General features: G+C 34.5%; 1 protein-coding gene across 8 annotated transcripts in view; it reads right to left on the reverse strand.

Moving 5' to 3' along the window:
• LRP1B (LDL receptor related protein 1B) overlaps window positions 1-27,010 on the reverse strand; it is a 669,756-nt gene that overhangs the window by 154,473 nt on the left and 488,273 nt on the right. For all 8 annotated transcript variants that reach the window (XR_005565475.1, XM_027748979.2, XM_027748987.2 and 5 more), the window contains 11 exons: window positions 26,790-26,964; window positions 26,384-26,478; window positions 21,885-22,034; window positions 12,097-12,237; window positions 10,105-10,230; window positions 8,844-8,975; window positions 5,845-5,979; window positions 5,355-5,484; window positions 1,798-1,924; window positions 1,492-1,643; window positions 1,075-1,199 (listed from right to left, as the gene is read on the reverse strand). Coding sequence is in view for 7 of the 8 variants with exons in the window: in XM_027748979.2 (XP_027604780.2) it covers window positions 1,075-1,199; window positions 1,492-1,643; window positions 1,798-1,924; window positions 5,355-5,484; window positions 5,845-5,979; window positions 8,844-8,975; window positions 10,105-10,230; window positions 12,097-12,237; window positions 21,885-22,034; window positions 26,384-26,478; window positions 26,790-26,964 (1,488 nt within the window). In the remaining variant the exon portion in view is untranslated. The remainder of the gene's footprint in view (window positions 1-1,074; window positions 1,200-1,491; window positions 1,644-1,797; window positions 1,925-5,354; window positions 5,485-5,844; window positions 5,980-8,843; window positions 8,976-10,104; window positions 10,231-12,096; window positions 12,238-21,884; window positions 22,035-26,383; window positions 26,479-26,789; window positions 26,965-27,010) is intronic.

Raw genomic sequence — 27,010 nt, forward strand, 5'->3', positions numbered from 1 at the left:
CTAGCCTAGTTAAAATAAATGGGGACTTTTTGTGTGTATTTTATTTTTATCCATAAAATATGATGCCCAGTACATACAGAAATTTTTAGTAAAATTAATATGCATATGTTTGCAAATTAATTTTTCTCAAAAAAAAAATTAAAGTTTTTCTTATTTCTTTCAAAATGTACATTTATTTTACATGTCATATTTAGGAAAGACTTATGTAAAAGAAACAGAATCTTTGAGTATATAATGCTGTGATTAAAGCAAATTTTGAACACTACCAACACCAGAGATATATTTGTATTTAAAAAATTATTTTGTATTGCAGTAACCCTTTTTCTCTTTTTTTAAATATATTTATAGAAAATTTTGTCTGGATGGCCTGGTAGCAGTTTGTTCTGAGTAAATAATCATCAAACCACCTTTTCTCAATGAGACAAGTTTTTCAAGGTCTCATCAAAAACAGAATTTTAGAAGTAAAAAGACATTTAAAGCAAGATGATTCTTAGTGAGGTAGTGGAAAATAAAATTTAACCATAGGTATCATAAATCATAGAAAATATATAATAACTTCTGTCACTTGAGTTCGCTAAACTAATTGAATATAAAGGAAATCTGATTATTTACAAGGTCTCTTCCTACAGAAACAAAACAAAAAAAAAGAGTTAAGCCCAAGAAATTTTAGCAAATAAACACTGGAGACAGAGAGGCTGGGAATTTCTAGTAAGAAAAAATTTTGCTTTGCTTTCCAACAGAAATCTGAAACTGCCTGCGATTACTGCTCTGTAAAGCACAGTTCAAGGTCCCTCATTTCTTTTGCTATTTAAAAAAACAAAACAAAAATCATCAAACCTGGAATGGTAGGAAGTGTTTTGGTTTTAGACTTTCTCTTTAAAACACTCGGAAGAACTTTAGCAGAATTTGTACTCTATGTTTTCTTTAGTACAATAATTTTAGTTAAAAAACACTTCAAGGGGAAAAAGTGGAGATAAAATCATTGATTACTTCTTTTTTTTTGTATGCTTCAATATACATAAAAAGTAGCAGGTGATATTAAAACAATTAATAGCATCCTTAAGAACAGCCAACCTTTCTCTCGTGCTCTATTAAAGACTTTCACTTCCTTCAGGTTTATTCCAAGGCCAGTCCTCATGGTCACAGCATCCGTGGCCTCATTCTTGTGGCCTCTTCTAATAGAGCCATTTGCATGTGCTCTGCCAAAAAAGTTGAAGATGTCTCATCAACAATCCTCAACTAATTCACACCGAACAAATGACTGAAGAGCAGTGGAGAGTTCACCTAACAGGAGGTGTAGAAACCTGTTTCCATCTCTGATGCTCATGAGCTTGAGCTTTCAGCATCACAACAGCCCTTTCTTTGGAAATTTCACAGGTTTCTGGGATCTGTTCTGTGACCTTGCTAAGGAATGGCTAATCCTACAAAGGTGAAGCACCTGGCACCAAAATAACATTTTGAGACTTAAAATACTTATGAAAAATAAATTACCTGTCAGACCAGTAGATGTAAGCTCCAAACACCGCAACTGAAAACATATCCACATTGCTCCCTGACAGCACAATCTCCCGATTCCCTCCACTCTCAAGGTCAATTCTTTCTATCTTGTCGGTACGAGCATCACACCAATATAATTTATTTTCCTGAAGATTAATTTTAAAGGAAACATCAACAGCCTTGTCCAAGTACTTAATTAAGAGTTATTTAGATTACATCAAAGTGGAACACCAGCTGGCTTTAATGAAATGTAACAAATACTGTACATTTTAACACGCGCTGGAAGAGAGAGGAACTGACCTCGTAATCGATGGAAATCCCGTTAGGCCACGCAATCCCCAGGCTCACAAGGACAACCTTCTCAGACCCATCTAAGCGTGCCCTGCCTATGCAAGGAGTCTGTCCCCACTCTGTCCAAAATAAATACCTAAAACGTTGCAGAAATCACCAGTTAAAATTTAGCATCCAATCAGGAACTGCAAATATGTAATGCCGTACTTCAGTTGCAAGCTAAATACACTATCAACCATTAAATGGGTACTTACAAACATGGTAAGTAAGTAACTTAAAAAACATGATAAGGCTCATGTCTCTAAATAATATTAAGAAATTAAATGCATCATAATACTTGTTTAATAGAACACTTAAGGGTTTTTCGCAAATGATGTATATGAAGAAATTCTTAAAACTACTCGATCAATCAATATGAAATTCTATTCCTTAAAGAATTTAGCTGTGTGCTTGGAAAAATAAAGGCAAATTAAAAAAAAATAAAATACTGGAACAGAAGCTCTTGCATTAAATTATCACTAACAAATGTGATAATACAAGAGATGTCTGTTTAACTTTAAAATGTTTTAAATATGAAGCAGTGAGCAGCACTGTGGGAAATGGCAGAGCAAAGGGACTTTATTTGAGAAGAAAATATTTTTCAAATTCTGTCAAATGCTCATGGGAAGAATTTTCATTTTGCTTACCTAATTTTGTGTTTTCATACACTTACTGGCACACTAACATCACTAATTTGGGATAGGGTGCTGGCTCAAACTTCTGCTTTGACCCCCTACTTCTCATTCAGGTATAATGAAATGAGGCCAGTTAATCTACACAAAACAGTTTCTTTACTGAACAGTAACCTATAGAATAGCTTTACTGGAATATCTATGTGTCTACAAATACACATGTATGTATATCTGTGTTAAAATATATTATAAACACACAAAAAAACCAGTTTTCTGAGGAAGAAATCTCTTTCGAAGATAATATAATTGAGGCCTTGCATAATATTAATTGCATAAAGAGAAGGATTTTCATAGCAGATATACACAGAACCCACTAAAACTTTGTTTAGTAATATGTTGTAAACAAAGTGAACAGAACATACAAAACCATTCTCCATTGCTTTCCTCTGTGTATGCATTACTTGTTTTTTAAAGATTACAAAAATCTTCTGGGCACTACTAAACAGTTCTATCCCTGTGTCTGGTGTCATCATTATGCCAATCTCTTGTTAAGTAGCTGTATTTGACTGGATGACTTTAAATATGTGAAATAATCAGGAATAAAAATGTGATAAGGGAGAAAAAATATGGATCTTATAATTTTCTTATCAAATTTAGCTTCTGAAACATTGTTCATCTTACTTTCGCTCTCACTGTAGGGCTTTCTGGCTCTAAAAAAAATGAATCTGTTCTCATACTTCTTGACAGAACAAACAATAATATTTATACTAACTACAAAACTTATACTACCTTAGGAAATTGAACTGTAACTTTAGCTAAATTAAAAATGTGTTTGAGAAATGGTAAAATAGACAGTACTAACCAGCTAGATAGCAACAATCACAACTTTAACTAGATTAGTAACAGCACCTCTAAACAGAACTCAACTTGCTTTCAGGCGTCTAACTAGAGGTATTTTCTAAATACATGGACATAAACTAAATCTTGAATACAGAAAGGCAGACATTCAACATACTTGAATTAAACTTTCTATACTCTTTCCTTAAACTAGTTACTCTAAGGAGAAAAAAAAAATTATACCCCATAATTAGTGGGTTAAATCTAAAATCCTGCGAAGAAAATCCTGAATAGCTGCCAAAAATATAAGGCAAGTTATTAATTACTCCCTTAGAGCATTAATGATTATAAATATATTAATACATCAACTTACACAAACCATTAACTAGTATTGAAAAACTTCCCACATCTTCTCAAAAGTTCTGGGAAGTACCAACTAAAATACTTGTTTCATAGACCTCTGTAGGCAGCAATATGCTATGGATATAATTGATGTATATACTGTGATTATAGAATAACTATGACTCAATTTATTTCAGAACTGTCCCTCATATAAATTACAAAGCTGACATGGAGATGCAAGGGGTAGAAATTTGATGTTGGAATAGAATCTTCAAAAAAAATCTTCTTTGGAAAAAATTCAGTCAGTTTAAGCTCCTCCCACCCCCAACCCCTAAACACAAATGAAATTCCCTAAATGTTTGTTAAAGGAGGCATCTTAAAAGTTTCACTATGAGCTTAATTCCCTATTTCAATCTCAATTCTGAGCTTGATCAGAAAACTATTATTAAATTAGGAAAAAGTCAGGCATGTGCATGTTATATGAATAAATAAACCTGATGAGGGACAAATACGCCCTTTTGTAGGGCTACACCTTCTTCACTTCTTTCTCAGTGACAATAAATAATGTCACCAACCAGCTGAACGCTGTCTGCTTCATATCTTGGTATAACTGGCAGATTCAATGAGATTTAACAACTGCTATTTTCCTCTCTATTCTTTTAGCTGTCAACTCTAGCTTCAAGAGAAATGCAGAATGTGAAGTCAGGGCAAGGGGAGGGAAGAAGTTTTGCCTCATAAAGGGAAAGAGACATGACAATAACGCAAAGAGTAAAAAGGCCTTAATCTTCCCAAAGAAAGGCATACCTGTACTTCCCTAGAAAACACTGCTATCCTTCTCCTGAAGAAACTTTGACTGGAGATATCCCTAGTTATCATTTTGTGGCACAGTATTATAAAATACATGAAGTTTACCCCTCTTTCACAGAAGATACACCAGACTTGTAAAACAGTTACTAATATGTGGTCTTTTTCTTCTCTTTAAGTATTATAAACAACCCCCCTGCCATGGGCAGGGACACCTTCCACTAGACCAGGTTATTCAGTCCCCCCATCCAGCCTGGCCTTTAACAACTCCAGGGACAGGGAGTTTTGGCAGTTTTGGAGCTGGAAGGGAACAGTACATTCCCTATTTCTATCAATGCTGCAGTGCAGTCTCAGCCCTCAACAATCAGCTGGATGAGTTTTTGCCAAGAAGTTCAGTTTTGCCAGTTCTTACTCTCCTACCCACATGTTTCATCTCACATGACTTTCAGCTACCCTGGGCAATCTCTCTGTTGCTGTAATGGGATGTTACATGATACTGGAGTTTATAGCTACCAAGGCTTACACTGTTCCGCTATTTCATCATGACATTGAGGTCCTTCATAAGCTCACGTGGCTTCCTTGGATTTGCTGAAAACTTCAGAACAGATTTAAGCATGCTTCCAAGCAACATCCAAACTTCAGGTGAAATGATTTCCTTGGAAAATCAAAACTATTTTGCAAAGAAATTGCAGTATGTCATGAATACAGAGAGCAATGAAAAAAGTCTTCGTGTCTCAAGAGTAACACTTCCTTCCACCTGTGCTTATTTACAATACAACAGTTTCCAATATAATCCTGTGGGTTTTAATAAATATTTATCTGTTAGATCAAAGGAATCCATTTGCTTATCTAAAAGGTTCAATGCTGGCATGCAAGCTTTAAAGGAAATACAGGTAGCCATGGTCATGTTACCCTTTTTCTGGGTGTACTGTGATAGATCTCGGCTGGTCCAAGCCCTGGGATACAATCACATATCGGAATGAGCCGTTGAGCCTGGCAACTTCAATTAAGTTGAAGCCATGATCCGTCCAATATATGTTACCTGGGAAGAGCACAAGGAAGTTACCGCAGGAAGAAAAGACTACATGAAAAGTGTTTAAATCTTAAGGATGTAAATGAGGACCAGAAACTAACTCCTGTATTTTCATTTACATGTGTCTTATACTTGTAATTTACAGTCTTATTCAGCCTTCCATTGTAGAGTATAAACTTGTATTTGTTGTTGTCACCATTGAAACTGTCCATCTAAGAAACAGCATCCAAGATACATAAATATTGTCGAGACATGTGCAATACTAGAAATTAGAACTAAAAGCAAAACCAATTTAATTAGTCTTGAGCTGAAGATGCAAGGGCGCATTGTTGGAAATAATGACATGTCCTGAAGCAGGTTCAGACCTACCTGCTATCCAGTCCACTGCAATGCCTTCAACTCTTCCCAAACCATTTGTAACAATGTCTTCTTTCCATGTTTGGTCTCGCTTAGATCTGCTAATTTTGTTGAAACCCATGTCTGTCCAATAGATTGTATCATTTCCTATAAAATAAGTGGCAATGATTCTTAGATTAATTCAGGTACTTCAGAACAAATATTGACATCAGTTACTGTGAAAACTGCTAATTATAACTTTATTAATATGATTCAGAGTAAGCAGAATAATGGTATCAAAACTACCAGCTTTAATTTCTCATTCCTTTTCTTAAATTTTATTTTAAAAATTCTGTCAAAATTCCAGGTTTTCTACTGTTTGTTTAGTACTACTCTTATAGCACAATTAGGGCCATGAAAACAGATGGAAGCTACCACCTCTGCTAAAAATCACAATAAATATGCTGTATTTTCTTTATTTTTTCATACTTTGTATATCTGTTTTTAATTCCAAACCAGAGTGTGAGTGTATTTATAGAAGTATTACTTATATCTATACATATAAATATTTTATGTCTACTATTAAATAATTATAAAATATTTTATATCTACTAATCCTATATATACACCCATGTACTTATGTGAATGTATGTGTAAATATGTATATATACAGATATAGACAGATAGATAGAGACTGACATAGAGAAGAGAAAAACAAAACGTACTGAAATAACTAGATTTATTTGACACCAAACCAGATTGGTATCCTCAAGAATCTTAGCCACACTACCAATAAAACAAATGACAAATTCTGACTTTAAGCAGCCCAAACAAATATGGGAGTCATGTATTTTGCTGCTTATTTCAAGTGAGTATGAAAATTACATACATCTTAATACTAGCTGCATATATATTCAACAATAAGATACAGATCTACGGTTGCATGCAAAGTTCCCTGCAGTGCAATACAAGATATAGAATTACAACAATGTCTTATCTGAAAACACATAGTTAATAAAAAAAAAGCCAAAACTATTACATTTATCAACTAGATAAGACACCCTACAATTGAATTTTATGTATTTCTCATTCCATTTTAATTCATCTCCATAAAAATAAACCCCTTTGTATTCAGACCACGACTATTTAAGTCAGTCATGCGAGCAAGGATCCACATAACAGCTTTGAAACTGTTACAAGAACACAGAGATCTGTGGTTTCACTTCCATGACTAAATCTTAACGAATATAGCACAACATTGTAGTGTTGTTTTCTTAATTAATGCTTTTCAGCAAACACTGAAAATTAATTTCATTTAATCATTGGTATTTTGCCAATAAAACTGTGTAACCCAAAATTCAAACATATTGTTTGAATATTGCTGAATATTCAGCAATATCCAGCAATATTTCTCCTCCAACCAGACCAAGTTTTGAAGTACAGAGTACCCTCCCAGTATGTGAAATAATTATTTCAACAAATGCACATCTATTAGTGAAGTATTTTTACGTTGAGCTTCCTGGAACAACATCAACAGGACGAAACGAGCATTTGCTTGACATACTGTGAAAAAGTCTTCAGCAGCAGGGAAGAATCAGTGCTATGATCTTTAACAACACAGAAGTGAAGGGCTACTAGGATCACACCCAGTTTTATAAACCAGTGTCTTAAAAAACACTGGCAACCTTACTCCTCAGTAGCCTCTAAAAAAGTCCAAAGGTCAAAATGACTCTTAGTTCTTTAATTAGAATTTAGAAGTATCAAAACACAGGGAGAAAAAAGGTGCATGTATCTTCTAGCTCATTCATGTCTGCAAAAAACGTTGCCATAAGCCTTTTAATTATGATATGTTATACTACTTGCATATGTTAATCTATTTTAGCCACTTTGCATATCTAAACATTACTGAGAGTAGATCAAAATTTGGGAATGCTTCCTGAGTAAGAAAGAAATGAAGAAATATTCACTAAGTGGAAAAAAAACCCCCAACCTCAGGATGAAATGAAAGTACCTCCACTTGCCTTCTGAATCATATTTGAGGTTTTAGGAATGAATTTACAAAATTCAAGGTAATATATCAAAATATATCAAAATGAGAAGAACAATTGGGTTTTAAGCTGAAATGCAGCTGAAAGCTGTATTGTAACTTTTTATCCTCTTGTGATTTCACTGCTGCACACTATTTACATCCATGTTTCCCAATGCATTTGTCACTGTCAAGTGTGTTCATGTTCCCTGTGCTGTAACTGATCATCAGGCAGGCTGGAGAACCTCACTCAACTTCATCCTTCCTCAAATCTCATTTTTCCCAAAAGCCAAACCCCCTATTCTTCCAAAATATTAGTTTGATATTGATTAGTGAAGCCCAAACAAAATTCTTTAAAGTAGGATAGCATATCATATAAGTAGACTATGCTAAAAGAAAATTCCAACCCAAAAAAGTACAAGATGTAAAATCCCCAATAAAATCCTCATGTGGGTGGAATGGCAGAAATGCCTGTTCCTCAGGCTGTCAGAGCACCTGCTTCTAGAATGAAGAAACAGATACAGAGTTGGCTTGTACCCTGCAGGGAAGTGGTTGAGCTGTGCTGGACAGGAAGCAAACTATTTCAACTCAGCTGTCAAAGTCACCTGCTGGGTACAACACATAGGATAAAGAAAATTCCATGGAAAAAGTGTCATAACAGGAACAAGCCTTTCTCTGTGAAAAAAGAACTAATGAAACCTGCATTCCTACAGATTGATGATCACTTTCTGCAAACCCACCAGTCTCCTACTCGAGTTCTCTGTTATGACTCCACTGAAAAACAGCAGCTAGTGCTGCCAAAACAAGCTACATATGCATAATACATGATTTTGTATTTAGTGCAAAATGTAAAATCTCTTTGGTTAACACTGTAACATAATCAACTTCCAATTCCTTTAAATGCAGTTGCAATTACTTGGAAGGTTTGAAAACAAAGGGTTATTTCATTCATGAGAACAATATACAATTTTTACCATCCATACAACAAATTGCACATAATATTTACCTGCATGGAAGTCTATGCCCACAGCAAATGAAGTCCCAGATATAGGCATTAAAGCATCCATTTTATCATTTGGATCAAGAGGAATTCCTCTTATTCCTTCATGAACAGAATACATGAGAAATGATTCGATACCTATGGGAAAGATAAAGCAGCCAATGAGAGTAAAGTAAAGACTTTCCCAATTAGCAAGATTTGAGGAGTTAACATGCACTAGACATAGTTTTCCAATACTGCTCCATTGTTTTCCAAATAGATAACTCCATCTCTTTGAAAGAAACATCCATGAGTTATTATGGTGTATTTCTAATTAAATGATAAATGCTGTCTTATAAAGAGAAAGGAATAACTGTCCATTTCGAATACCACCTTATAATCAGGTAATTAGCAGTAATGAAAATTAAAACTTAAAAATGTTTTCTAATTATAATGACATTTAAGAATATTTTTAGTGTATATCTAGTACATATTCAGCAAGAGACAATTTAAAAAACTTGTGGAAAGCAGGACTGTAAATTATTTTTAAGGCATGCAATTCAGCCCCCCTCCTTCAGTCATGCACACTTCCTTTACAGACAAGAGAGAAAGACATCATTTTAGTGACCAGTGCACTTGAGGTCTTTTAAATGTCTACTTTCATGTTAGATTAATCACACTCCATATGCACCTATTTCTATTAGGCAGGGATAAATGCTGCTGTGTAGAGGTCTTGTTATGTAGCAGTTCTCAGAAGTTATTTAGTCCTAATAAATAGGAGCAAATAATATTCTGTTTATAAAACTATAAGGCCTCTTGACCATGAGGTTGTTTTGTATTATTCAGGAACAAAGTAAGGCTTTGTCTGTAAGCTATGTTCTGATTTTTTGCCAGCTCAAGTGGACCAAAGTTTAATTAAAAAAATACTTTAAAAAGTCAGGCTTTACTTTATATTAAGAGTAATACAATGAGACACCCAACAATTCAGATACTGTAGCCTGTAATTTAGTTTAAAGATAAGGTATATGACCTTGAACAAATATTTACTGCCATTAATAAAGGCTCAAATGAACTGAGTATCCACAAAAATCTATGCAGTACTGAATAATGAAACTAAAAGCTATATTTAATTCTGTCCTCACCACAAGAGACATTCATCTGTTACTGCTTCAATCAGGCATATTAAGTATAGTTATTTAACTTGAAATGAATAAATTAGGTATATTTACTCATTACAATGTTCCCATAAAACTTAAGTCAGTTAAAAGAAATACTGAAGGCATTTCACCTTTGCAAGCCATGCGGTTTTTTTGAAGGTTGTAGCCCACTGTACACACACAAGTCCTGGTGGTTTCTGATGTTGGTAGGCAAAGCTGGGAACATCCACCATTGTTTAACTGACAGGAATTGCTGCCTGTAATGTGACAGGAGAAGACATAAGAGGAAGCAAAACTTGAACCAGTCCTGACCAAAAATGAGTGTTGTCATTGATATATTAATATTACCAAACCCAAATTTTATTCAGCTAACTTCTTCAAAAAATGCATAAAATATTTCATATATTCGTATACCCTTCCACGCTTCCTTCTGCATCATTTTATCCACACATTTTCCTTCAGATTATAAATAACTCAGTTTTCTAAAAAAACTGTGTATTTTAAAGTAAAAACCTGCAAAAAACCTGAAAATACTACATTAAGTTTGGACTGGCAATGATGAAATCTCACTGACATTAGTCTAGAAAGCGTATCTTATTTTAGACCATGAGCAAATCACTGATCATACCTTATTCATTCATAAAATGTTATATTAACCTTGTTATCTTCATGAACCAGCATTTTTTTAGTATATTTAAGATATATTATGAAGTGATCTCACAAATCCATGCTCCTACTACTTAATACAATATTTACTTTTAAGTAATAGATGACCATTTTTAATAAGATTTAAATAAGATATATAACAAACATAATACACAACACACTAAACACATCTCAGAAATTTGAAGAGTCTTGAAAAAACATTGAAATCCACTAAGAAATTCAAGTAATTAGTTGATTACAAGTTACCAAGCCCACAAGAATCAGAGAGCTACTTGTTACATTTATTTTTGCATTCCTAATTTTGAAGTAAAAGCATTTCTTCACCTAAAACATGGAAGTTTTCTTCCATGCAGAAGACATCCAGCAGTGATAATGTTTGGGCACTTGTGAGCTGTCTGTGTGTCTCCATAGCTGGGATGTAAAGCATTTTTAAATGTCAGAAACATTACTGAATGCCTAAATTTGTATTACTTATTGTTCCACCACACTTAAAACTAAGGGTCAGGCTGGCAAAGCACTATTGGTGTTTCCCAGATTAGGTAAAAGGGCAAATGTTCCAAGAAGTGCTCAATATGGAACAGAATGTGCTCCATTTATAGACTACTTATTGCAGAAACCATCCTGTGTTCTTCTGGAAGCTTCTTCACAAAATCACAGAATCCCAGAATGGTTTGGGTCTGAATGGATCTTAAAGCTCATCTCCTCCCAGCTCTCCTGACATGGATATGGACACCTTCAACTAGGCCAGGTTGCTCAGAGCCCTGTCCAACCTGTCCTTGAACACCTCCATGGATGGGGAGTCCACAGTAAAATGAAATCATTTGTTTCACAGATTCCACCCTCATCACTTTTAGTAACTGGAATCAGAAATAAGCTCCTTCTAAAGTAACTTCCAAATGTTTTCATCACCAATCTCCAAGTTCACAAAACTGTGTGCATAACCACAAATTACACTGTTTTATATTATCTTAGTTTCCATTTTGCCAACTAAGTTTCAGCAATATCCCCCCCTTTTTATGCTGTCTCACTTCTGATTTATATTACTGCCACTTCTGTCAACTTAGATGAATTAAACCACGTCTCAAAACAGATAATGAAGAATATTAATTAATTCTCTCATAACACTTCTCTAAAAATTTCAATAATTTGAGATGAGGTACACATGCTAAGCCTTTTTTCTGACTAAAAATATAAAACTCTCGAAAAGAACTTCAAAATTCACTATAGTGTGAACATCTGATAAGTTAAAATACATCAGGCAGATATTTTAATTCAATTATCCTTATTATATTCAATAATTTATTCTAATACAAAGTATTTTTACCAGTACACTATATTTTATCACTGAATTATAATGAAATAAGTATTATTTTCTTCTAGATACATTTGGAGTATAACATGAGAAAAGATACTGTGCACTCTAAAGGTTGGTTAAACATATTTCAAATGTAACCTACCTTGTTGTGCTGCTTTATCATACACTTTCATATGTACAACACCTGAAGTTTTGTTTCTCAGGACAGTTGGGTTTCTTCCATCCTTTTTATTGCAGGTTCCAATCTGAGCTAAGTTCTGGTCTGCCCACCAAAGCTTTTTATCTGTAAAATTTTCAAGTTTTAGAAATCAAAAGGGTCACTATCAAATTACATGTGGTTGAAATCTAAGGTGGGAAAAAGCTTTTCAGATCAATTTTAAGGAAAATTGCTTAAAGAGGTTATAGAGAGAATCTGAAGGTTGTGTGTTATTAAGATTCTGCAAACATGAAAACAGCCCTCACCAGTTCCACTTTTGCTGTGACAACTGCTGATTTAAGTCTACTGATATAGAAAATCCTAAATTAAAATGCCTCATTTTCCATATATATATATGGAAATTCTAGAAAACTTTAAGGAAGAAATTCATTTTCACAAGCAAACAAAATTGCTTGTAATGCTAAAACACATTTTTCATTAAAAACAAATTACAATCAGTAACTAAGAAATCATGAAAAAAAATCATATCAGTCTCTGCCTCCCAATGATTCAGAATTAAAGTTTTCAGAGCTTTGATATCAAACTCCAACTTCAGCAAAACTCTGATTGTCCTTGTCACGTGAGTCCTCACTTCTAGAGTCCACATAGGTGTATGATGAGATGATCTTGGCCTTCCAGCTTGAGAAGATGTGGTGCTTGGGGCCAGGATTTAGTGGTGGACGTGGCAGTGCTGGGTTAATGGTCTGATCGATGACCTTAGAAGTCTTTTCCAACAGTAATGATTCTATTTCACATCCAATAACAAGTTTCACAGTGTCTGTTTCTCATTTTCTTTGAATGCCAGAAAACTCCACCCGAGTCCTTACTCTCTTCACAAGATTTAGACACTACAATGACCTCCTTCCAACTCATTGTGGGTTATCAGCTTCTCTTGGCTTAGTCAAGTCTCCTTAGTGACTGGATAACACTCTACAGCTTCCCAATTCATAAAAGAAATAATCAATTTTTATGTCATGAATTTAAAATAATACTTCTGAGGATCCACTACCTATATTTTTCCATATTCTCATACTAAAGAAAATTAAGCTATTTTCCTAATAAAATATAATCAGTCAAATAAAACGTCACTCTAGCACTACCCTTCTAGGAAATCACAGTGAAGAAACAAGGTTTCATTGGCCCATCTCTATTATATTCTCTGAGTTAATATAGTGGTATAAAACTGAGTGCAAGCAGCTCCCCTCTGCTCTCAGCCTTTTGGAAAAGTAACTGTTTTAAATAAACCGAACTAGGTAACATTTTAACACCATATTACCTCGGACCAGTTTGACCAATAGTCTCAAGGGCAACACGACATAATTCTTGTGTGTATATTCAATTTAACTACATTTAGGAAAACAGAAAAAGGAAAAGAAATTATAGCAGCAATTTGATTTCAACTCTATCTTGGGTTTGTTACATGTATTTTTAAACTGGAACGATGTGATGGCAGTACATGAACAGGACACTTGCTTGGGTTACTAACAAAATACTGCTCTGCAGTAAATTAACATTTCACTCATGACTACATTATAAACATTAACTACTGTGAGATACAATCTCAGAGCTATGTCCTGCACAAAAGGTATGAATATTAATTTTTTTCCTTAAAATAACTACATATCTTTTAAACATCTAAATGAAATAATTAAATGTGGCAAGTCTGTATAATTGCAAGTTAAACATCATCAGCGTTTTCACTTCAGACAGAAAAGTTATTACAGAAGATGAACCAAAAGTAAAACTCTAGACTGAAAACTTTTAACCTCCAGGAACACTGTGTTCCCAACAAATATTGTTCATTAATTTCACTTTTAGTTCATTTTATTTTCAGTTAAATGAATTATTTGCTTATGCTGCAGTTTTAATATTTCAACAACTAATTTATAGGGCCACACAGTTAAGTGTTTAATGACAGAAACTGCAGGTCTAAAAAATAATTTCCACTGCAGTAACTGTAAAAAGTTACAGCAGAAAAGAAAACCTCTTGAAAATATCAAGGACAAAGAAAAGTAAACTCTTCACAGGTATATGACAAGACCACAATCTACAGAATGAAAATATTAAGATTTGGAGACAGAAACGGAACTCTCAATTTAAATTTGGGCAAAATTTAAAGAAAATCTATCACCCTACGGTACTAGAACTGACTGAGTCAAAACATCACCATGTGATATCAATCAATTAATAGTAGATTGCATCTGATGATTGTTTTAGCAGAAATTCCTTAGAACAAAAAGTTCCTTTGTTCAATTTTGATGGTGTCAATTATAACAAAAAGGCACAGGCAGGATAAGATTAGAAAAATGACTATTTGCTATAACCCATATATGAAATAATGAAAATTGGACTTTTTCCTTTTTTTTCTTTCTTTTTTTTCTATGAGATGATAACCTACAATCCTAAAAGTTTAGACTTTTTAAATTAAATATTTGTATGTGAAGAAGAGTTTTCATTCTTCACAACCTCTATTTGACCATGAATCAGAACAGACCATTAAACAATTTTGGTAATGGCTGCAGTCTTGTGCACAGTAACTAGAGCCTATTATTTTACATATCCATACATATTCTTTTGCAAGAGTTTAGTACAGAAAGGAAGCAAATCACAGAATTTTGGTGCTTTCATCATTTATTTCCAAGAAGGGATTAAACTCTTTCGGGCACTTGAAAGAAGTAATTAAACTCCTTTGGGCACTTCTTTAATATTTTGTGCAAAACCCCAACTTTGGTCATGGTTTAAACAGCCTCCCAAAACCTGACATTGGCTGACTTGCCTGTCTCCTTTGGGAAAGGAAAGAAACAAAACCCCCAATTAACCAACTTGGTGTATTATTTTACCAAGAGATGAAAGCATGGCATGTGCTTAATCAAGAAGTTCAATAACCAATACTTATGTACACCACAAATAGTTTAATTTCTTCCTTTTGGTGTTAGTACAGAGCCAAAACCATTTCTACGTGAGCAGCTGAATGTTCCACCAGGTTCCTCTGTTGTTTACTGAGCTACTCAATGAGAATACATCTGCTTTCATGTACAGTTAATAGAATCTAAACAATTTCCATCAATGTTGTCAGACATTTCACATCACAGAGTTGTTCTCTTTTCATGACAGAAGAAACAGCACTGAATAAAGTCTTCACTAATCCTCAAGGTACTTGACTGTGCCTACAGAGGTGGAGTAGTCTCCTACATCACCTACACCCTTAAAAAGGACAAATCACAACAATTCATAAGTGAATACTCCTCAAAATTATTCTTTCATCCTCCTCTTCCATCCTTGGCAACACCACATCTGGATAAAGATTTAAATAAAAATGTGGCTTACAAAATCTTACTGAACTACCTGTTTATTCTTCTTTTGCACAGCGGTGGTATATGGTGCACTATGAGTTTTAGGAGACAAGGATAGAGGAGGGGAGTTAAATGAGAAAGCTCATGCAAATCCTGACATGTTAGGTACACTAAAAAAAAAAAAGGACCACAAAACCCTCTCAAAAAAAACAAACAAAAAACCCCACAAAAACAAATCCAAAAAGTAAAAACTATCACAAAACCAAAGAAAATACTAAACTAAAAAAACCAAATCAACCAAAAAAACTCCAAAACCACAAAAAAACAACTCATAAATTCTGAAGTACAGACACCTTGAGGCCAAATCTCTTATGACTCTCTGCCATAAGACTGGCCAGTTATGCCTAAGACCTAAAAAATACATCTTCTAGTTTTTCAGAAACTGCTGGGTGGCCAACATACAACAGTCTCATACCAAAAAGACCCTAACATCTTACACAGAGATTTTTGACAATAATTCTAAGCATAATTTGGGTTTCTCTCTCCATTACTGATATATTCTGTCAGTAGAGAACTCACCTATGATTTCTGGTATGAATTTCTACGTTTCTACATTAATTTTAAAATATCGTAGATAATAAAAAAAACCATTTTACTTTAGCATAAAGACAACTTGCTTTACAAACTAGGGAAGAAACAACACTATTTTGAACCCTTAAATATCAAACATTTATTTGCTTGATTATGCTAATAAGAGTGTTGTTTGATCACCAATTACAATCCTGTTGCTTAAACTGGGTTATAATATATATTAAAATCATTGTATTTATCCATTCTGTTGGTTAATTAGCATTAAGTACAGCAACATATTGGGAAACAGCAATTTCAAATGCCAAAAATTGCTACACCAGCACTGTGGACAGTCCTTTGGAGATTTCAAGCAGTACTCTGAATGCAAATTTTGATGGGCCATTAGTTTTCATTAATGGTGGTTTGAGTATTTATGGAAGACAACTATGTACTGCACTTAAAACTGGGCAAATTGCCTAGATGTATTTCACATATTAATGGTAATGTAATGAATGGTGTTATGGCAATTAGATGACTGATGACTTGGAAAATTAAGGTGTGTGTATTTGAAGTTTCCTGATCTAAGCAGCCCCTTTCACTTTGCAATTACATCCAGCAAAGTCACAGCTCCCACCCTTTGAGTTACTGCAAAAGTTTTCTGGTATTATTTTTGAAACCTTACTTAAGATAAAACAGAAGTCAAACAACCAGTGTATCAGCTAACTACATGACAAAAGTAAATGTCAGCATGAATATATTTTGGTAATATGAACCCACATTTTCTGTCTAAAATGAAATACTGTAATTGTTACTTTCTGTTTTGATTGCTTGATAATACACCTTGATGGTTATATTATATACAGTTTGTGTTCAAAAGGCATTGTTCTAATACCTGAACACCCATTGAAAAGCTATTATGTACATCTGATTTTGTTGTATTGCTGATGGAATTGTTTATACATGAATTTTAACAGAAATAGCACTTACACATAAAATCATTCACTACGTGAAGTTATTCTATTTCGTACTAAAAACCTCAACCAATTCACAACAAATTATATCCTCATTATACAGTCTACACAATCTACATCATATTCCTATTTTGTTGAGATATGAGCTGAATTTTGTGGGTTTATGTAAATTGAACTTCTGTGAGCATCTGATACAAAATCCAATCAAATGCCTTCACCAAAACTGCTGACAGAAGTCTTCAACATCCATTTCTTCTCAGCTAAAAACTTACAGCACCTAATCAATATTTTTCTAGCAATGCTCAGTTTATGATTCAGAGCCATATACCATTCAAGAAAGAACACACCAGTTTGGAAACGCATCAGATGCTGCTGCGAGTTCCTTTGCAATTCAAATCCTGTAATATAATGACTCTGCTCACCAATCCAGAAACACAGTTCTCATCACAAAGGTAAATTTCCAACCAGTTTCAGCTACAGTCCAGGACCCATTTTCATTGAGTAACTTGGAGGGCAGGACAAGAGACTCCATGCAGAATGCCAAATACATCTTTATAATTTGATCACGCTCAAGACGTTTGCTACCAGAAAAATTGCTAAAACCATTTCCTGAATGATATATTAAAGTCAAACCTTAAGACAAGTTTAGGAAGCATTTTCGTATTGTTGAAAAGAGCTTTGCTCTACTGTATAAGAAAATCAGAGATTCTCTCACATGGAACATCTTGAATTTCAAAGCAGTAGATATATTTAATATCAACTTGTAAATGGTGTCAGCAGCAGGTGTTGAAAACGATACAGGGCACAGGGTGCTGTGAATCAGACGAGCTTCTAAAAGACCAGAATAAACTTCAGAGTTTTTTGAAGAAAATAAAATGGAAAGCTAACACAGTAGCAGAAGAAAATTACCACTGACCAAATGCAAGACATTAAACAGTGGGAGGTACTAGACAAAGCGTTCACATGTGTTTTTTAATGATAGATTGACTAGAAATGCCTGATTTTGCATGCATTGACACTTCACACAGTGAATGCGTATTCGAAGAAAAAGTGGGAAGACCAGGAAAGCAAATATGGCTTCATGGATTTACAGCAGCTGCTTTGTAATACAGAATGGCAACAGCAAAAGCATTTTTTGTATGATTAAGTGCATGGAAGAATGGTAATTTTGTATATATTCAAATGCTTTACTTTCAAGTAGAATGTAATTTTCATCCCGTCTATATCATGCTCAAAACCATGTAGCAAAAGCAGGCACCAAAAGACTAGGAATTTTGCTCAGTATATGGAAAAAGAAAGATGACTGACACTACTGAGTAGAAAACCAATAAAAGAAAGAACCAAAATGCATAAGGATGTGAATTATATATCTTGTTTCCATTTCCCTTAAGAATAAACCTGACAGTTACTTTGGCACCAGCTTGTTTGCTAATATTATTTTTTCATGTCTTACCATTACTTCTATAAGCTCCCACTAAAGAATATAATAGTAGGAAAATGTTAAACAGAGCCTGGAAAGGACTAAACAACAGCAAACATTTGAAAGAGTAGTGGTAACTTCCAAATGGTTTACAACAGCTAAACTGCAACACTACACCAGAGGAATTGAAAACAATAAAAACGATGAGGAGATTGAGGGGTAGAACTAAAGGAGAATCATCGTTGCCTGGTGAAGCTCTGAACTGCTCCATAAGTTATATTAAAAAGCAAACCAAAACTGTACAGACTCAGCTGCAGTATCTATTGAGTTCATGCCACAGAACACAACCACAGAGTGCCTGCTTCTTCCTTCCTGTCCCATTTTGAAACTAACAGAATCTAAGATCAAGAAACTCAAGATATCAGAACAGCACAGAAATTACCAAGGCAAACAAGAAAATCTTGGCCCAAGCCTCATCACTGTTTTTATAGTTCTGAAAAATCTTCCGGAACATAAATTATAAGATACAGCAAAACCCACTGGAGACTGGCAGAAGATCTGTTAGTTTTTTGTGCAAAAGTCTGTCCAGACAATGAACAGAAGGCACTAGCTTTTGACACACACTGTAGGATTCTCCTTGACTGTCTCTGAGAGCTTGTGCTTTCTGACAAGGACACTGATGGCTGGGGAAGATGCTTCACAAACACTTAAAAAGTTTGCAGAAGCAATAATTGAGGTGGTTGAAGAGATCACTGGTATGGTAAATTTATCAGAAATTCCACAATTTTTCCAAAAATTCTTCTGACAAATTTCAGATCACACTACCCATCCCCTAAAACCACCGAGGTTCGCTCCACCATTTTCTTGATTTAACTCTTTAGTCCAACAAAGATTCTGATGATCAACAACTGACCTGGTGACAAACTTTACAAAGGGAGTCTTAAAATACTGAACTGTACCTTCTCTTTCTGCCCCCATGGAACCACAACTCAACAATATGACAAGATCATACACCAAAATAAAGAAACAAAAAATATAAGCTGTACAAAATATTGCTTTTAGCTGGGGAGACAATAAATGCAAAAGACAGAAGAATGGAAAAGACAGCAGAAGACTACAGAACTCTCTGGCAATGAGTGGAACCTAAATTCTACAAAATTTGGGCACAGGTATTGTATCTGTTTTCTTTTCAGTCACTGATGAGTTCAAATAGTAAAAAAAAGTTAGCTTAGTATATTCACAGAGAAGAAATATTCATTCCATTCATGTTGTTTAGTTGTGTTTACTGTATTTGTAGATAAAAGCAGTCAAGAAAATTTAGGAAATGGAGCAAAAATGATGCAATAAACATTGCAATTACTGTGATTTACCTGCTGCAACCTCCTATTAAACTTGTAGGCAAAGAGATCAGCAGGGGTACTAAATTTTCACACACTATCGAGTTAAATCTTACATTAGAACAAATTAGTCATTCTTCTTTATTTATACATTATTAGTTATGACCATTTATCCATTACAGATCTGTTAACTTGCTTCATATAGCAATGAATTTTCTGTTCTGATCCATGCACAGAAGCTGCCTATGAGAAATATATGTAAAGCCACCAGCACTTCAGGAAAATAAATGGCATTTACGTTGCCACAGTGTTTTCTACAATATGAAAACATGTGGGACAGATGAATACAGAAACTTTTCATGTTTTTCAATCAGCACACACAGTACTGTTGATAAAACTGTATTTGTCTGCCCTTTTTTCCAGCAGATTTATGTATGGAATCATATTGCAATGTCATGTTGCAGTTTGGCACACCTATGTCTCCAAAACAAAGATAAAACCCAAAAGCAAAAGTTTTTTTTACCATTTTTGAGTAGGAAGAATTGTCATTACCCATAAAAACAAAGCATCCCAAACTATGAATAGTGGAGATACAGATATGTAAAAACTACACAGCAGAAAATTTTCCATCTCCACACCTGCAAAAATTCAACTACTTCTGTGCAAACAATCACGAAACACTCTTCTTTACATGATTGCTATAATCTCTTTGTTCCATACCCCAAATGGATCATCACTGTTGTAGGTTCTGTGAATCAGAGATGAAGACTTGATAACCACAGACATCTCAGTGACAGGATGAACAAACACTCTTTACATCTCCTATTAAAGACTTCCAACAGCTCCCCAGAGTAAAGGTCATTTATTCAATCCATTTCCAGCCACAATCCAATCAATGAAAGACAATTTGTATATATTAACATTTGTGACTCCTTCTGACACCAACCTTGCTTGTGTTTATGAATGCAGGTATAAAAGTATCCCCTCTCCAAGAGACACTGACAGCAGCTGAAGTTCAATACTGGTCAAATGTGTGTATAATAAATCTAATTTAGCAATTACCATTTTACACTATGATGTAATTTACACCACGTGCATAAAAGTCTTTGGATTTTATTTAGCATAAATTGCACTAACACACCATCTATAAGTACACAGTTATTATATAATTAATCAATCAAATAAAACACTTCATAAAAAGATTCTGGCAGTTGATGAGACACCTATCCCAACTTACAGGTTTGCTTATCAACTGAACTTTTTTTTTTTGGAACATCCAAGATAAATATAAATAATTTTTGAACCAGAAAATAGGGGTCAACAAAGCATTTTGGGGAAATATAGGAAGCTCTAAAGTTATCTCCAGAATAACAGAAATATTAATTCTGAGTCAGACTGGAATTTCCTACCACACTTTGTCCCAGCTACAGCAAGGGCCAAGAGCTGAAGACACGTATGAGAACTAGTCAACTTGAAGCAATATTTTTATAATATTCAGCAACCTGTAACTAGTTAATTTTTTAGGAATTTTTCCTTACGCTACTGTTCTTTTGATTTTTTTTGATAGGTGTTTTTGAACATTCTAAACCCTTCTAATGTGCAAATGGAGGATTAATAACAAACAGAATATTTTATTCAACATATTTAATACATGGAATATTAGCAGATATCTGAAAATCCAAATCATCAATTATTAATTCAGAACCCAAAGAAATCTTCACAAAGTGCCAGCTAATTCAACAAACTAGGGCTGTTCTGAACTAGGTAGGAAGATTTGAGCAGCAGACGAAACAAGTCATGGATAATTCTGAGTAACAGAGAGCACAAAAGAGCTCCCTCTCCTTCCAACATACTTCATAAGTGACTATGGCAAATACAAGCCATCAATCTGTTACCTTCATACTGTGTGTGTATACATGTATATGCAAGACTACATTTAGAAACACATACTTGCAATACAGATTGCAAACTGTCTGTTCAATCAAATATAAAGAACTTTTTCACAGACAATACGGTCTCGATAGTGAATGTACTGCATGTATTATTTACATGAAACCAAAACAATCTTCCCTAAGCTTTTTAGATTTCATTATTAAATAGCTTTGAATAATTAAAAAAAAAAAGTGATTATCACTGGACTTACCCATAATGGTTAAAGCTGTGGCTTTTGTTAAGTCTTCTTTCATTGATTCTATTATTTCAAGATTACCACCATCCAAATTGCATCTATTTATGGTTCCATTTCCTGAACTGATCCAGTAAAGCTTGTTCTCCCCATAATCTATTGACAGGCCTGTAATTAATGCATACAACTTTAACTATGGTTTGAATAGATAACACACATTTAGCATTGAGCTGTTTTCACAATAAAAGTGTATTTACGAAATATATATATACACACACAACATACAGTTATATTTTCTACTCATACTTTAAAAAAAAATTGAGAAAACAAAACTTGGTCATTTATAGCGAAAAACCCCACACTTCTAGAAAGATTTGTGCCTTGTATTTCTCCCAGTATCTACATAAATCAGTAACTGACTGATGAAAGAGAATTATCTGGCAATGAAGAATTGCTTGAAAAAGCTGAGGTCCTAAGCAAGGTCATTAAAAACTAGTAAATGTAAAACAGGAACCATCATTTATATTTTAAAATTATGAATACATAAAGACTTAGAAAAAAATCTACTTTTTGTGATACTGAACTAAAAAAAAAAAAAAAATAAATCTTTTCTCTCCCTGCATGCACAGCCCTCTGCTTAGAATGCTGAAATACCAAATTCTAACCCAAATTTTTAATAAACGTACAGTACTAATTTTCATTTTGCTTCATAGAGAAGCATAATCAGTTCTTTTGACTTAGAAGCAAGAGAACTGTAGAAATAAAAATACTTGCAAAATAACCCGCTAAATGAACAAACATAATTTTCTGGAAGTAAGAGTAAAGAACTAAGATGATGTATTTCAGACTTCTATAATGATTTTAAAATGTTTTTAAAATGTTCAAGAACTGGTAGCAGGAGATTTTCTGTAGTGAAATATTCTTGGCACGGTGACAATATATGCCATAATAATTTGCCTTGGTACCAGACCTTTCCCAGAATTCATGCTATGTATCCAGCAGCGAGTTGCCAAAAAATACTGTAATTCACTGCATAGGTCAACCTTTAGATATTGTACTGTAGTCTTCTTCCACCCTGTAAAGTGGAAAGCTATTTTGAAAACCCTGACAGGAGGGAAGCAGTGCCCTGTGCTGCAGCACTTACAGCTGCCATCATGTCACTACGTCTTTACGCAGATTTGACATGACAGGCCAAAAGGTTTCAGCTTTCTGAGCCTCTGAAAAAACAGCTTTCCAGTTCCTTTACAGTTACTGACACCCACCCCCCCCAACCCCCCCCCCCCCCCCGCAATTTTATCACCCAGAAGAAAACAAAACACACTGAAGAGAGGATAAGGAAGGATAAGGATTCGGAGTTGTGCCTTCAGGAAAGACTGATCTTGCAGCGTCTCTGCGCACACGTTTTCATGCTTGTACAACAAGCATCGCTCAAAGCAGAAATACAGTGCCACAGATCCTGGAGACAAGCAGTACTTGCAGTACACAGGCCTAGCACAGGAAATTTGCCTGGGAATATTGATCAACTTCCCTATGGGTTAAAAGGGAATACACAAGGATGAAGTTTTCCTTACTCCCAGATGGACAGCATTTGTTATTCGCTGCAACTCCCGACTGCTCCCAGTCAGCTGCTCACTGATGTCACCTAGATGACATCTCTTTATGGAGTTGTTGTCAATACAAGCTACACAGAATCACAGAATATGCTGAGTTGGAAGGGACCCACAAGGATCATCGAGTCCAACTCTTATCCCTGCAAAGGACCATCCCCAAGAATCACATCACGTGCCTGAGAGCATTGTCCAAATGCTTCTGGAACTCTGTCAGGCTTGCTGCTTACTTGGGATTATGTGCAGAGTATCTCCAGGAAAGGAGACTCCATCACCTCTCTGGGCAGCCTGTTCCAATGCTCAGTCACCCACATAGTAAAGTCCTTCCTCATTATTAGGTGGAATGTTCAGTGCTATTTTCTGCCCATCCTGTTGCACTCAAGGAATTACCATCCTATCTTGTCAGGTTTTACTTCAGATATTAAACCGGTGTTTCTCCACATGGGTATTGCAATTACACAGAAGCAAATGACAAACCAAGAACATTCCTAACTCCTCCTTATCAAGTCTACCACATTATTCTTCCCAAAACGCTTTCCATCTATTACCAACCCTTGTTATTTCTAATGTAGGCAAAGCATGTTTAGATTTTTTTCAGGAATTGTCCTGGTTTTGCTACTGAAAACAGGTGACTTTTTAGCCATAAGCATCACAGATACTCAGGATGAATTCTACTGTGGGTGACTGGCTTAAACCTTATGACCCAGCTGCTAAAGTCCACCTGAACATAAGGACTGTGCAATATTGGTCTCAGGGAATTCCAGTGACCAAAGGACCTGCCCAAGAATGTATGAAATTAGCATTAATTCTGAATTCCTAAGAATACAGTTTAATGGAACTCCAGTTGCTTTGTCAACCAATACATGTGTGTTGGTAGCATTTGAGCCTTTTAGAGCTGCAGAATGGACCAGCAAGTCATATCTAGTATGTACGAGTTAATATAAAAATAAAAGACACCATCTGTCATCCTAAGAGTATCAGTTCCAAAATTTTCCAAACTACACACACTCTTGGTGATAACACAAAATACTGTAATTGAAAAATTGTCTCCTCTTTTCATAGAACTCAAACAGAAAAAATTAATCAGCTTACTTCAGGTCACAGACAGGAAAACTCTTCTTCATTCTCCAAATTCCAAATTATGTATCAAGACAACAAAATCCCAATCAATTAATAGGACATCCAACTCTAATAAGCCAGATATTTGTCTTTTTCATCTACCTTGTGAGCTCCCGAAACACTCAGAATCAGCACTGCATGAACCATAATTTCACTTATGGAGAAAGACAGTTTGTCATTTAAAAATTAAATATTAAATTAAGGTTTTAAGACTGCTGCTCTCTGGCTTTTCAGCAGTGTTTTCTTGTTCTTAGCATGGGAATGTCTTATACTAATGGTAAGGATAATTTAAACCCCTGAAAAAGGTATTTTGCATATATTCAAATACAGAGTTTGATATGGGACACTTAATACTTACTTGAACTACAGTATAACTGATCATTTCTCATCAGATATGCAACTGCATTTATTTTCATGTCCGTCCTAACTGACAAAAAAACTGAGCCAAGGTGGTACCAATTAAAAAGTTTTCCAGCAAGAGACAGGTACAAGCTTTGTTTTCCCTTTACACACATATACTCTTTACAAACTACATATTCTACACTTCACATATGTATCATATCTCATGTTAATGCAATAAGAACCTTCAACTTAGAATATGATCTATTTAAAATATTTATCATCAGATCTCAAAAGTGTTAAAAATTAATCCAACGCTACAGAAAGAAAACAAGTTTTTTCCCTTGTCCAAATATGGATTTGAACAAGCATTCTTTGTATTTGGTTCAGTCGCTTCACTGCCATTCAACAAACCCAGTGAGAGAAACCATAAGGATTGCAATTTAAGACCTTGTGACCTATGATGACAGAATATTCAGTGCAAAATGCTGCATATTCCCAATACTTCTTAATATTGTCCCAATATTATTTAATGTCCTTATGCTTCACCCTAAAATTTCTGGGTTTACCACTCTTTTTTCTCCAGATAAAAAGGTAAATGTCTCTCCAAATGGATAGACAGCAAATCAAAATAACAGTAAAACAGTCATCAAGTAATTTCTACAAAATTCATAGAATTTAGGGTCTTAAAAGTATGTTGTGTTGCTCTTATGTCAAATTTATTGAATTCTTTAAAACATTTTCTCTTCTGCTTGCTTTATTTATTCAGTTATGAAAAAATAAATGCTTTAAAATATAATCACTTTATTGATGGGCCATTAATAAATCATCAACAATTGACATAACCACTTCAGCTCTCTAAAAAATGAAATTATCTAAAGTAAGAGACCTGAACAAAAAAAAGTGCACACAGAGAGAGCTTGTTTTTTTTCCAAACAATGCCATCATTTATCATCAACTGTATGAATTATCAAATACTAAAACCGTGGCTAAGTTGTTATAGGAAATGTCTGCTTTAACTGCTGCTTTTTTCTCTATGTGAAAAGTTAAGAGCCAATTTATCTTTTGATCATGCAACTGGGATTCTGGTGAGGAAGGATCTACATTTGCAGTCAAACCACCCTCTCACATATATCCATAACTTATTAAAAACTTTTTTTTTGACCACGATATAAAAATTGAGAAATACAGATGGGTTCTCCTTCAGTCCACTTTAGTCCTGGGAGTTAATAATAATCCACTACTAGTACAGTAGATTTCAGTTAGAATGGGCCAAAAATGTCTGAAACTGTGAAACACAAAATCACATGAGTGTTCTTCATGGCTTTATGCCTGTTCTTGTCACTGTTATACATTAAATGAAAAACATCACAGTACACTTAAATAGCAGTTCAAGATAATGCCCATAGTAAATCACTCAAACAAAAACGAAACAGGAAAATAGGTATTTACCAACAGGATCTTTTTGATTCTGGAAGAGTATTTTGCTGTTGCTGCCGTCCATGTTTGCCATGTTAATTGTGTTACCGTCGGTCCAGTAGAGTTTACTGAAGAAGAAAATTAACATATTTAAAATGTTGCTTCGTGTACACAGCATTTTTAATGCATCATTAGAGAAAACATTCATCAGTTTAGGAGGAGGCAAAATGTACAACCAGTGATTACAAGATTTAATCAACAGCTTTGGTAAGGAATCAGCATTCAGGTAAGAAATTTTCAGCAAAAGTCTTTCAAATGCATGCTTTTATTTTAAGTTTGAAAGAAAACAGAATGGGTAAACTAAAAATATGAATGAAGAAGAATCTTCTGATTTACTAGCTTTACTGTAGTTTATTTATTAAAACCTCAGATACCTTACCCTTTTACTGGGTGAACTGCAAGACACTGAGGTTTATCGATTCCATGGATGATTGAGGTTTTCAAGGAACCATCTAAATGTGCCACGTTAATTTGTGTTTCATCAAATTCCGAGCTAATCCAATATAAATTACGTGATATCCAATCCACTGCAAGACCTCTGATACTCTGAATATCTGCAAAAAGGGAAAGCAGTTGTTATTTTGATGTTCTTTTTGGATT

The sequence above is a fragment of the Pipra filicauda genome, unplaced genomic scaffold, assembly GCF_003945595.2.
Source record: "Pipra filicauda isolate LSUMZ 115617 unplaced genomic scaffold, ASM394559v2 scaffold47_size6085603_pilon, whole genome shotgun sequence".
In the NCBI taxonomy this organism is placed as follows: Eukaryota; Metazoa; Chordata; class Aves; order Passeriformes; family Pipridae; genus Pipra; species Pipra filicauda.